Below are 13,131 nucleotides of genomic sequence, written 5' to 3'. Positions count from 1 at the left end.
ACAAAACAAAAGGACACACCTCTTACTACTCATAAAGACCTTTAATAGAAAGACATGTGACAACATTTCATAAATAGTATTAAATGTAGCTGCCAAGATTTTATGTTGGAAAAAACATGTTAAAAAGCCATCGATATATGCAGGGGTTTGCCATGCTCTTTGTTACCAAGTATAGAGAATCAACTGAGGTAGCCAACACCCTGACACTAGGCCTTACTGAGCATGACACGCTGGCATTTTGTGGTAAATGGATTAAAAATCCTGCCCCCCATGGAAGATGGACCCCGGCACCCACAAGTTTAAAGTCAAGTGATGTTACATCTTATGATATGACCCACAATGGATAATCTGAAGCCCCCTTCAGACAAACTCTGTCTCCATTGATGGTACTTTGAGTGAGCACAAGTTTGTGTAGTGACATGTAAGTCTCATTCTCAAAGTGAACTTTGTGATCAGATGGGCGCACAAGAGTACAACTGCTTGTGCATCTTTGTGATTTGCTCAGCTGCCGAGAAGAATGCCGCGACCCAATCTCACCACAGCAAGGTACAATGAGAATTCCTAGTGATGCGCTCCAACTGAATAGAAGTAGGATGCAGAGCAATTGGCTATAGGAGGATATAGTTGGGCTTCGCCCCTTTGTGACAATGGAGAACTTATTGTTTCAAACAGTAGCTACACTTTTGTCAATGCTGATAGTTCATACTGCATTTGTGGCAACAACCCTTTTGCTCAGAGGACAATTATATGCATGATAGCTTGCTCTCAACCATTGCTTGCATTAATGAAGCTTAGACATTAGAGCAAACCTAGCCCATATCTAATGATAGACAATTGTATGTCTGCAAGGGGCTCGCACTTGCGGAATGATTGATTTGTGTCAAGTAAAAAAAAACAAAAAAAAACAACTGTTTAAAAAAAAAAAGCCAAGAAAATAAAAGTCCACAAAATGGTTAAGTATGATAAATAGGATCATTTGTCATGACAATGGAGTCATTAGCCACTTAGGCCCTCTCTCCCCTTATCCTACGTGCCAGCTGGATGTCTTTGGGCATGATGGTGACACGCTTGGCATGGATTGCGCACAGGTTTGTGTCCTCAAACAGACCCACAAGGTAGGCCTCACTGGCCTCCTGTTTAAGGAGAGAGAAAAAGAAATTTAAATAAGCTTCTCGTTACAGTGCTATTACTCTGCAGGTCAAATGTAAATGTTTCACTTACCTGAAGAGCGCCAATAGCAGCACTCTGGAAGCGCAGGTCAGTCTTGAAATCCTGAGCAATTTCCCTCACCAGGCGCTGAAAGGGAAGTTTGCGGATCAACAACTCAGTGGACTTCTGGTAGCGACGGATCTCCCTCAGAGCCACAGTTCCGGGCCTAGCAGATGAATCGAGCAGATATTCAACACTGTAGGCCAGGAAATCTTTATTTCTGTTAGGGGCAACCAGAGTGCCACACACCTGTAACGATGGGGTTTCTTCACGCCTCCCGTGGATGGCGCACTCTTCCTGGCGGCCTTGGTCGCAAGCTGCTTCCTTGGCGCTTTTCCTCCAGTAGATTTACGAGCAGTCTGCTTGGTACGGGCCATGTTGTACTAGCTTTTAGGATAAACGAAAAACAAAAGTCCAGGTCAGAAACTGCTACATCAATAAAGCAGCTCGGCAGAAACGGGTACGACACCAATTAGTCAAGCTAGCGTGTTAGCCTAGCCTACATGGCTAGCACCGTCGGTTCCCCCTCCCCCCCAAGGCGGCCAACACCAACATAAGCAGCGCTACTTTTATACGCCACCGCAGCTTATGTAACAGTTTCCACTAAAGCGAACTAGTGATTATGTCCTTTAACACGTTTCGCTTAACGCGTTTATTAACATACTGACATGAACGATTAAAAATCTTTTAACGGCCCAAGGTAGCCGCAAACAATGGCGTCAAAACAGTGGGAGCCCAAAACAGCCCAGCCAGTTTCTGGTTTTCGACTTCGCCATTTTCAGTTTCTCGTTGTACCTCAAACAACATTGCTTTAACTCAACTCTACAAATGTTAGCACAAACGGTTATATAAGCTGTTAGCCATTTCGTAAAGATATCACGTTCAAATGTCACGCAACATTTAAACAATTTTAGCATCGTTTGTGAGTTGTAACTTCACTTTATCGAGTCAATGGTGACATTAAACGACGAACCGCAAGACACTCCATTGTTCTGTTTTTAGCTAAGGCTATCGTTAGCAAGCCGACACTTAAACCCTAAAACAAAAATCACAACACATGTCACAGCAAAGACAATACAATCATTAGACGTATTATTAGCAAGAAGAAATACTCACGTTACCTTTTCGACTTTAGTTGAGCGTGAAACTAATCACGAAGACAACACCGGAACCTCCGAAAGCGTTTTCTATGATAGAGGGCAACGAGGCCGACTATTAATACTTTGTCGTGACGTCATACTTGTAAAACGCTACACACTGATTGGGTCAATGGATATAAGGTACAGCCAATGGAAGCAAGCAAATAAAAAAATAAACGTGACCTCGATTCCTTATTTTCTTCAGTTTCACATTTGTGCAAATGCCATAACTCTGTGACAATGTGACAGTTAATATCTTGAGTGTTTTATGACTTTCACTTTAGTTTTGAATCACAGCTTTAGTCACGTTATAACTGAACTTCAAATCCCATAGTTCCGTGTTATTAGTTGTCCCTTTGCTATTACTTCCTCTTGCCCTGCGCAGGCTCACATCGCCACAGAATGCGGATTTCGAAGCTAATGAGAATAGCTAGCCAGTAAGCTAAAAACAAGCTTCTTGTTGTTAGGGTTTAGAAGGGTACAATGTCTAAAACGTATCCACAGCCCCCGTCATCTTCGGTAGCGACGAGTGCCGGAGGACACTCTTCGTCCTCTTCGTCTTCGCCTGCAGGGGGGTCAACATCTCCTGCAACCGTGTTGAACGTGCAGCCCGAGAAACCTCAACATTACACGTACGTAGCTAGTTAGCGGGATTAGCTTGTGTACACAAGTGTACACAACCTCACGTGCACTTAAACACAGAAAACAACTGTTAAAATGTATTTAAGGAAACTCCATGAATAGTAAACCTGCGTAAAATGGACAAAGCAAATAATGTGCTTATTTAGCGCTGTAGGTCTCCATAAAGAGGCCTAACGTTGGACATTAACAGTAGCCATTTCTTACAGGCTGTGCGGTGGAGCATCGTTTAAGTGCTTTGTTGTGTGTGTGTCACGGCAGCATTCATTAAGTCTTTGTGTTGTGAAAGTATATATATAAAAAAAATCTCCGTGAGGAATTTTGCTCACTGCTGCCGAGACTGTGTTGCGCTAAAACAGTAATTATTTTTATGAGATTATCTTCGTGAAAAACTCAATGATATCAATATATTCCTATTTGTGTAGGCCACTTCAAAATATGGTGACACCGTACAACAACATATTTCAGTCTCTTTGGCTGCTCACCTCTTTCCCAGATATCTGAAGGAGTTTAGAACGGAGCAGTGTCCCCTGTTCGTGCAACATAAATGTACACAGCACCGTCCTTTTTCCTGTTTCCACTGGCACTTCCTGAACCAGCGACGCCGCAGGCCAATACGCAGACGGGACGGAACCTTCAACTACAGCCCAGATGTTTACTGTACCAAATATGATGAGGGAACAGGCACCTGCCCCGACGGAGATGAGTGAGTGTAACAAAGGCTTCAGTTTAGCACAAGATACTTGCCTTGATTATACTTACAACAGAAACAAAAATAGGGATTTGTGTAAGGGGGAAGTTTTGTTTTTGAATGGCATAACTGGCCACACCATGTCTGGGAAGGTCTATATTAGTGGTATGTATAGTCTCTGTAAGGTTAATTTAAACAGAAAGACATAGTATTTAACTAAATGTCCACATTTTCAGGTTTGTTGTTGTTTTAGCAGCCCTTTCAAGTTTAATCTGGCAGGAGAATGTCAAATTCAAGTTCTTTATGAAGCGTATTGTGCAATTGTGTAGGTCTCTGAATGTCAATAGACCTTTATTATCTCCATTAAAAGCATCAAAGTGGTAATTCGGAACACAAATGGGCCAAAACTGTATGGATGTATGTCTAGTAGATGCTTTAGCACCTGTACTGTCACTCTGAGGGTCTCCCTCCAGTGAAATGTGCTGTACAATCCTCACAATGACCTATTTTAATATTAACAAAGAAAATGGAGATCTAAAGGATGCAACATGATTCCTGTTCTGTGACATTTTTGGTTCAGGCAGCCCACCATATAATGGCATCTTAGTTGTGGTTAGTTATGGTCAAAGTAGCCCATTTATTTAATTAATTATGTCCCTCCATCTATTTTCCTACCACGGACCCCTTCTTCTGTCTCTTCATAAGTCTCTTTTTGGGACTGATGTCCCTCCTCCTGCACTTCTCCAAAGCTTGCAGCAGCAACTGTTTGTGACTGCGACTTCTTACTAGTTTTTGCTGGTACTACTGACGGTGCAGCTGCTAACATATTGCTTACTTTGGCACATTTTGTTGCATTTATTTCTTGTTTCTCTTTTCTCTCTCAGCTTTTCAGTTCCATGCTTTACCTTTTGTTTAGCCATCTTTATCAACCACTTCTTCCACACTAAACTCTATTCTACAAGGTGCATGACTGCACAGGGAAGGTAGGGGCGAGCCAGTGATGGGGCAATCCAAATTCTAATACAAATGAACCAATGGGCTGCTGTCAGTGCTTGTAGGGTAGTGTTAGAGTGCACAGCGGCCCATCAAGCCGACCTGTATGCTGTGTGCATATGGACACAAAAAACATAAAAAATTATATTTACATGTCATGTCTGATTACCAGTACAGTCCTGGTTGGCACCTATGGATAAAGGTGCAAAGGGTATATATTTTGTGATTTGAGCTTCAAATCAGAATACAAAAGTGTCCTTTAAATGTTGTGTGCTTAAAACATCTCACAGTCCTATTTACATCAGCAGTTGCCACAAACAAAGAATTATGAAGTGTGTTTTTCTTTACCTTTTTTTTTTTAAATACTATCCATACAAAACAGTTCATAATTAAAAAAAAAACATTGAAATGTATGCATGATTTGCATGCCTTTAAATAAATAATTTAACATTTTTGAATTTTATTTTTCTACATTCCAGGTGCCCATTTCTGCATCGAACAGCAGGTGACACAGAGCGCAGGTACCATCTCCGCTACTATAAAACTGGATCGTGTATCCATGAAACTGATGCAAAAGGCCACTGCAGCAAGAACGGCTCCCACTGTGCATTTGCTCACGGATCACATGACCTACGCAGCCCCGTTTATGACATCAGGTACACCAAATAAAACATGGAAGCGATCTTTGAAGTAGTTTCTATGTGTGTGGCTGTGTGTTGACAAAGTTTTTTTTCTCATTACGTGCTACACAGGGAAATGCAGGTGATGGAGTCTCAAGGAGGCTCAGGGACCACAGACGGAGGTGGAGGAGATGGGCAGTCGGGACAGGCAGCGAGTACAGCCCTCATAGAGAAGATCTTGAGTGAGGAGCCACGCTGGCAAGGTAACATCTGGAACACCACTTCAGGAGGAATTCAGGCAGAAAAACAGCTCACTGCTCAATCTTTGCTATGTACTATCGGCTTTGTGTTCCTACCTAAGTACTAAGAGAAAGATCATATGTGTGTAGTCATTAGGATATGGATTGCGTTGGTGTGTGGGGATGTAGCTAGTAGCTGTAGATCGTTTCTTAGTAGTACACAAAAACTCTCTTAATAGAACACAAAGCAAAGATGAAAACCAGGACATGGAGTCTTAAAGCGATCACCACAGTGATTCTAGAAACATGAAGACGTAGAAACAGAGGCTGTAGCCTGACTGCTCATCAGTTTACTTGTTGAAGCTTAGGGTCTGGCTGGTGGGCTGGGGTCAGCACTCACTCTGCTTTAACGTCACTGTGGGTTCTTAGCTAGCTTAGCGTTAGCATGCTGTCTGTGCAGATGGTTGCAAAGAGCTGAAGTTGTGTTAGCAGCATAATGCAAATATCCATGCTGTAGACTGCCACTATTTTCCTCCAACACATGAACTGAAATCAGCTGATTGTAGCATCAGTGCAAGTGGAACTGATAAGCAAGATTGATAAGCAGACAGATTAACAGTTACAAATAACTGGACTACTAGGAGCTGGATCTCTACATTTCTTTTCTAATAAGAACATGAAAAATTGTTAGTCTTCCTACACTGACAAACACAGTAATACAGGATTACCTTAGCTTGCGTACATTTATTAACATATGTTTGCTATAGCGTTTTTGCAACAATTCAACTTGGTTGGAGTTATGCATGTTTGCATGAACCTATTCTAATGTGTTAGTCTGAGTTACAGCACAAACTGATTTCTAATCCTCTGCAGAGATTTCAGTTTCCAAAACTCTGTTGTATCCTTTTAGAAATCTGATATGATGCCGTTTGTTAAACAGTGCTTACAGGTGTGAAGTAAATTAGGTTGTGTTTTTACAAAACCTCTTAAATGTTATTTAAAAACATGTTTTTTGCTTTAATTAAATGTATATATCAGTTTTTCAAAGGTTGTGATAACGTACAAGTTTGAACAAGTCTTGAATCTTTTCAGGTCCAATCACCATCCATATTGGGCTGTATTTTGAGATTGTCTGTTTATATAGATTTCCAGTTGCTGTAAGGTCAAATATTTTTACCTAATTTCCCTTGATCTGCCCTTACAGTCTGCCTGCCTCACTGTGTCTTTCCTCTCTCCTCTGTGTCTCCTCAGATAATGACTACGTGCTGTCCCATTACAAGACGGAGCTCTGTAAGAAACCACCTCGCCTGTGTCGTCAAGGTTATGCCTGTCCGTATTATCACAACAGCAAAGACAGGAGACGCAGCCCACACAAGCACAAATACAGGTGCTGTGTTTCATTGTGCTAAAGAAAGAAGGCATTTAAAACATGAGGCTATTGTTGTTGCTCAATTGGGGCTCAGTTGTTAAAGCAAATTGTTTGTTTCTTACCACCGCAGAGCGTTGCCATGTCCTGCGGTGAAGCAAAGTGAAGAGTGGGGAGATCCCAGTAAATGTGAGGGAGCTGAGTCATGTCAGTACTGCCACACGAGAACAGAACAACAGTTCCACCCAGAGGTTTGTCTCCTTTAGAGGAAATTTTATAGAACTTGACTGGAAATCACCCAAGATGTGAAGCAGTGTCTTTTTTTTTTCTTTTTTTGGTTACAGATCTATAAATCCACCAAGTGCAATGACATGCAGCAGTGTGGCAGCTGTCCCAGAGGGCCCTTCTGTGCCTTTGCTCATGTTGAAAGTAAATCCCCACAAAACACCTGTGATCATGTCTCAGAAACCCAAGGCGCCTGATGAGTCAACTTGTAATTTTTGTTTTTCTTCCTCCTCCAGAGCCCTTTGTTCCAGAGGAACCATCATTCCCCAACCCCAGCTCCCCTCCACCCCCTAGGCCTCCAGACCCTATTCCTGTCCAGGAGGTTTCTGCCAGTCCCGGTTGTCACAGCATGGGGTCTTGCTCTATGTCGGACCCCTTCTCTCCTTCTGCAGGCTCATGTGTAGCAGAGCGGGGCTTTCTTGGTAGCGTTTTGTCTCTGTGTGAGGACTTGAGTGGATCTGCAGAACCTCAGTCTCCGTGGGCGGGAGAGGGAGGGTACGGCAGGGCACCTGGCTTTGAGAGGGAAGATCAGGTAAGAAGGACGCGCATGAGAAAAAGGGAACGTGGTCGTATGAGTTCCTATTAAGATATACTGAAGAAATATAATCTCTAGAATGACGACATTACTGCAAAATATTTGTCCTGCTTATTTAAGGTCACTATTTTTCAGGCCAAACAAAGGGGTTTTGCTCTAGAGCAGCGGCACAGAGAACTAGCATCAACTCAGAACAAACAGGTTTTCTTGTTTTCTAATACGATCAAACATTTTGAAATGTATTTCTTGCTTATTTATTTGTTAAAGTAACAAAACCTTTTCTTTTTCTTTCTTCACAAGGACCTTCAGGTGTTTTTGCCAGTTGGCAGCCCTTTGAGTCTGTCCTCCAGTATCCCCTCTAGTCTGGCAGCCACACCACCTAGCCCTGCTCCGCTTGGACCCCCAGGATCCAGCATATCCTCTGGAATGAATGCTAATGCCTTGCCCTTTTACCCGACTAGTGAAACGGTGGAATCAGTTGTTGGTAAGTAAAAGTGAAAAAAAAGAAAATCCACATATCTCGCAGTTGTGACAGTAGATATGTAAGTTGTGGTGTTTTATGTGTTACAGAATCAGCCCTGGATGATCTCGACCTGAATGACTTTGGTGTGTCGGCGTTGGAGAGAAGCTTGGAGAGCAGCTCTGCTCTGCCCAGTGTGGGAGTCATGCTCGGTATTTGAAAGCATGAACACACACAGAATTATCGACATGCGAATATCTGTCTGACATCAAACATTATGTACATGTATGTAAAAATCATTTCTTTTTCTCTTGGCCTACAGGAGGTAGCCAGCTTCAGAGTTCTGCCCCAGTGAACATCCCAGGCTCTTTTAGCAGCTCCGCTGCTTTTAGCTCACCTTCACCATCTCCCCCAGTCAGGCCGCATGCTTCACCATTCTTCTCTACTCATCTGTCCCAACCTGGCCAATCAGAGAGCAGCTTCCTGGGACCATCTCATAGCTCTTTAGGTCTGTAGATTTTTGTTTAAATGATCAAATAGTCTCATACAGAACATGATTTTGCTTATATTTAATTGTTTCTTTGTAGGTCTGAATGGTATGAGTACTAATATCTGGGAGCACTTCCCATCAGGCCAGGGGTCTCCTGGTACACCTCCTACCCTACTGCCCTCTGCTCCTTGTGCAGAGACCTCCAGGCTCAAACAGGAGCTGGAGGAAGCTCACAGGACACTGAAGCAGTGGGGTCACAGCTGGAGACACACAGCTCAGGTAGGTAGGTAGTGGGGCATGCAAATGCAAGCGTGTCCCTGAAGCAGCAGTTTGTGTGCCGTGACCTGCAGAAATAGAAGAAACAAATCCAAATCTGGACCGCACGTCATTTGTTCCGCCTGCTTTCTCTCGCAGTCGTTTGCAGCACTGAAAGCGGATGCAGAGGAGTCACGTGCCCATGCAACGCGGTTAGCCATGGAAGCAGAAAGAGCCAGGCAGGCTGAGGAGGAGGCGCAGAGACAAGCTACTCTCCTGCAGGAGGCGCTGGAGAGCTTAAGGAGCGGAGATAATCCTCATCTGTCACTGCACCAACTCCAGCTACTACACCGGCTGCCGTTGGAGTCGGTCCTCAGTTTACAGGCTCAGCTTTGTACCTGCTTACATGCTGTGGAACAGGTAATACCCACAACCTCCACGACCTGTTAGCCTCACACTGCTTGTTTCGAAGTCGAATAGCATCCACTCTAGTGTTCTAGCTAACCAACACTTTTTGGCCACATAGAACATTAAGGAGTTTAGATGTTTAGTTAATTAAGTAAGTAGGCAGTAGCTTACTCAGAAATCCTCAGAAATTATCTTACCAGTCAAAAAAAGTAGTATCAATGTTTTGATACTGATACTGGCTTAAAAGAAAAAAATAAAATGTCCCAGTTATGTGATATTTCATATCTGATAGCACATGTAAGAAGGCTAACACACAAAGCTGGCCAGCCTATCTCAAAGATGGTAGATGAAGGGTCATTGTTTAGTATCTGAAATGGTACGAAGCACAGTGAGGGTTACAGTCACACCACATTCCTCCAGTTTGTCTTCTTAGCAACAGAAGTGCAGTAGTTTAATTAGTGATCTCATGTTTTTTATTAACCTAATTTTCTATCAAAACTTCCATCACACACTTAGACTTTAATTAGAAATCTTGGCTACACGAGGAAAGCAGCGTTAATATAATTCTGAAATTGTGTTGAAATTGTTTTTTTTAGCATGAAACATGAAAACGGGACAGTGCCACCCACAACCAGAAAACGAGCAACCGGGTTTTAGAAAAAAAAGTCACACAAACAAGAGGGAAATGTTCATTTTTTTTTGAAGGTAGCATCAAAACTGAAAACGTTCTGGAACTCAAACATTCTTCACCATATGTTATATTGTCCCACTCTTTGCAGCTATAACAGCTCCAGTCTCCAGTATAATTAATCCCAAAGGTCAAAGGTTGAGGTCAGGACTAGTCTAGTTCTTCCACACCAAACTCTCTCATCCATGTCTTTGGGGGCTTTGTTTTATGAACTGGAGCAGTCATGTTGGAACAGGAAGGGGCCATCCCCAAACTGTTCCCACAAAGTTAGGACCATGAAAGTCTTGGTATACTAAGCTTTAAGAGTTCCTTTCACTGGCTGAGTCCAACTCCTGAAACATTACCCATAATCCCCCCTCCACCAAACTTTACACTTGGCACAGTGCAGTCAGACAAGTACTGTTCTCCTTGGATACTCACCCATTAGATTACCAGATAGAGAAGCACGATTAATCACTCCAGAGAGCACGCCCTCACTGCTTTAGAGTCCAGTGGTGGATGCTGAGGTGCTTTACACCAATGTGCACTATGCACCTCAGCTGACCCCACTCTGTGATTTTATGTGGACTGCTACTTTGTGGCTGAGCCGCTTCTGAATTGATTCATTCACAAATGTTTATAGAAGCCGTCTGCATGCCCAGGTGCTTGATTTTATACACCTGTGGCCATGAAAGGGATTTTAACACCTGAATTCAGTTATTTGAATGAGTGAGTGAATACTTTCAGCAATAGGGTGTGGCTGTGGTGACGTAAATAACCTAAGATCTGAATTGACTCATTCCTAGTTATGGCCAATTCAATAAGTTGAGACAGATTCTTCAAGATTAGGCAGCCCATCAAAGTAATTATGTTGATCTCACTTATAAGGGGGGGAGAAATAAAGCCCTCTGGAAAGTCAGAGCACTCTAAAACAGATTGGAGCATGCCCTGATGTTCCCATCACAGGCCGGTGTCCTGTATGGCAATGGAGAAACCAAATCCCACAACTTCAAAATTAGACAAAAAAAATGTTTTTGGTCTATTATACTAACTTTCAGCTCTGTGTTTTTAGGCTCTGTGAGAGTAAACTGTATGATCATAGTTGAAAGTAAGGCTCAACCTCGATTTGCTTCCCTTTAAGCCCACTTTTTTCTGATTGGCTGCTCAGAAACAATTCTGGACATGACCATATTAGAGAGATCTTGTCTCTGTGTGACATCCTACAGAGCCAAGAGCAAAAAATAAGTGTCTGATACAGAGATTTAGGTTTTAAACATGAGCTTTTGTTTATAGAACTTGTTTTATATGTGCTGGCTTCATTATTTGAACCTTTACCTGTATTTAACCTGAGTTTCCACTATTGTAGCCATCCATATATGGCAGAAAATAAAGGAAAGAACGATAGATTGTCTTTAACTTTATTCATACTGATACAAATTACTATAGATAAAAGGCATTTTACTACAACAAGACTTGTAAAACGACATATCTGTAAGGTACTGCAGTGGCTGACACGTGTGACAGTAACTTACATGTATGTATGACTAATACTGACAAACACCCAGTAACCTGATGATTCACTAACACTGTATATGAACATAACCATGTATTAATGTCTTTGTCCAGTTTAAGAGATGTTAACATGTCCCTCTTGTGTTTATTAAGGTGGTGTACAGGAAACAGAGACAGTGCTGCGTGACGTGTGGAGAGCAGGGCTCGGTGTCGCTGCCCTGTGGCCATGGACTACAGTGTGAGGGCTGCTCCACCTCTACAGATTGCCCACTGTGCCCTGAACAGAGCCTGGAACAGCAGCTCTCTTGACCTCACAATTCAGTGGGACCACCACAGATTCCAGACCAGTCAGTCCTGATTCCACAGACACCAGCCTCGAATTGTGTCAACAGTTCAGAATTACCCAGAGGTCATTTTGTTATTTGGTAACAAATCAAGCACTGACCTAGTTGTGTACTTCTAAGATGAGATTTACTCACAAATTGCCAGCTTGGTGAGCTGTAGTCACTAAGTAAAAGCTCTTAATGTGGAACTTTGAATGATGTTTCCAGTGGAACAATTTCTTTTCTTTCTTTTTTTTTAAACTAGATGATGCTTTTGACCAGCAACACTGTTCTTTCCACCTGCCCCTGAGTTGTGAAAATCACTTTAAGACCTGCTGTCATTTCTTGTGTAACCCAAGCTATGAAACATTTACACAAATAGTTCTCAATTATGTTTCTTTTTTTTACTCTAAACAGAGTGTTTTCCATCCATGTGCAACAGGTCAGCAGTTTGACTTTATTTTTTTATTTATTGTTTAATATTTTTGAGCCATCCTAACAAAAATCAAGAGGTCTGAATGAAAACACTTAAAGGGCATGGTTAGTTTCATCTAGCAATGAGTCTATATTGTTACAGTCAAAAAGAAGATATCCCAGTCTACTGATATCACATTTATAGATTTTACTGCATTTTTTTTCTCCCTGTCTTTAGCTAAAATTATTTGCTGGTCATTGTTAACAGAAATATAAAAACAATAGTAGGAATATTTGTTTGAATTTACAACAGATGGCCTCTGTTTAAAGCACTCAGGTCTAATATTCTTCTACATAAACTGGAAGAATAAGCATGTTAACACAATCGAGGCAAACATAGTCAACTTGTGTACTCTTTGAAAAGACATATTTTTAATTTTTACTTTTTCATGTTAACTCAGACATAAGTATTTTTATTAAAACCGGCCCCATTGCTGTGTTTAAATCAACGCGCAACAGGTTTATCTGCCAATATTTTAGCATTTGTAGTAATCTTTGACATTTCAGCGTCAAATGTAGTCTTATATAATATAATATATACACACACACACACACACACACACACACACACACACACACACACACACAGTTAAGTGATGTCATACTTATCTCTTGCACTGATTAGACAAAGCATCAGGAAGCATACAGGTATGTAAAGCTGTGTGAGGCTCAGTGTTCATGATCACTGTGATGGTCTTCAGTAAACTCATGCTCAGCATAAGGTCCACACACAACTCATGCAACACCAGTGTTTCCTTCTGAGTGGATTTTTTTCATTGTTTTTGGTACAGATCATTAAAACAAATTGTATATTTTTGGAGGAACA

At 41.9% G+C, this 13,131-nt stretch overlaps 2 protein-coding genes across 3 annotated transcripts; one reads left to right on the top strand and one right to left on the bottom strand.

The window, feature by feature from the left end:
• Positions 1-22: 22 nt before the first annotated feature.
• Positions 23-2,456, bottom strand: LOC113027683 (histone H3.3). Of its 2 annotated transcripts, none has more exons than XM_026177352.1 (4): positions 2,326-2,456; positions 1,459-1,596; positions 1,222-1,375; positions 23-1,133 (listed from the first exon to the last, which is right to left on the bottom strand). In XM_026177352.1, the coding sequence occupies exons 2-4, from the start codon at positions 1,584-1,586 to the stop codon at positions 1,005-1,007; spliced, it is 411 nt and encodes a 136-aa protein (XP_026033137.1). In that variant the 5' UTR covers positions 1,587-1,596; positions 2,326-2,456; the 3' UTR covers positions 23-1,004. The 2 variants fall into 2 exon arrangements, with proteins under 2 accessions (XP_026033137.1, XP_026033136.1); XM_026177351.1 differs by having other exon boundaries at positions 2,331-2,454.
• A 207-nt stretch (positions 2,457-2,663) lies between these two features.
• Positions 2,664-13,129, top strand: unk (unk zinc finger). Its single transcript, XM_026177342.1, has 15 exons — positions 2,664-2,980; positions 3,484-3,693; positions 5,151-5,327; positions 5,424-5,554; positions 6,782-6,917; positions 7,030-7,147; positions 7,241-7,325; positions 7,418-7,713; positions 7,852-7,917; positions 8,017-8,200; positions 8,287-8,388; positions 8,499-8,684; positions 8,764-8,945; positions 9,081-9,341; positions 11,662-13,129. The coding sequence occupies exons 1-15, from the start codon at positions 2,832-2,834 to the stop codon at positions 11,815-11,817; spliced, it is 2,439 nt and encodes an 812-aa protein (XP_026033127.1). The 5' UTR covers positions 2,664-2,831; the 3' UTR covers positions 11,818-13,129.
• Positions 13,130-13,131: the final 2 nt, after the last annotated feature.

The sequence above is a fragment of the Astatotilapia calliptera genome, chromosome 8, assembly GCF_900246225.1.
Source record: "Astatotilapia calliptera chromosome 8, fAstCal1.2, whole genome shotgun sequence".
Classification (NCBI taxonomy): domain Eukaryota; kingdom Metazoa; phylum Chordata; class Actinopteri; order Cichliformes; family Cichlidae; genus Astatotilapia; species Astatotilapia calliptera.
This window is presented reverse-complemented; position numbering and strand designations above follow the sequence as displayed.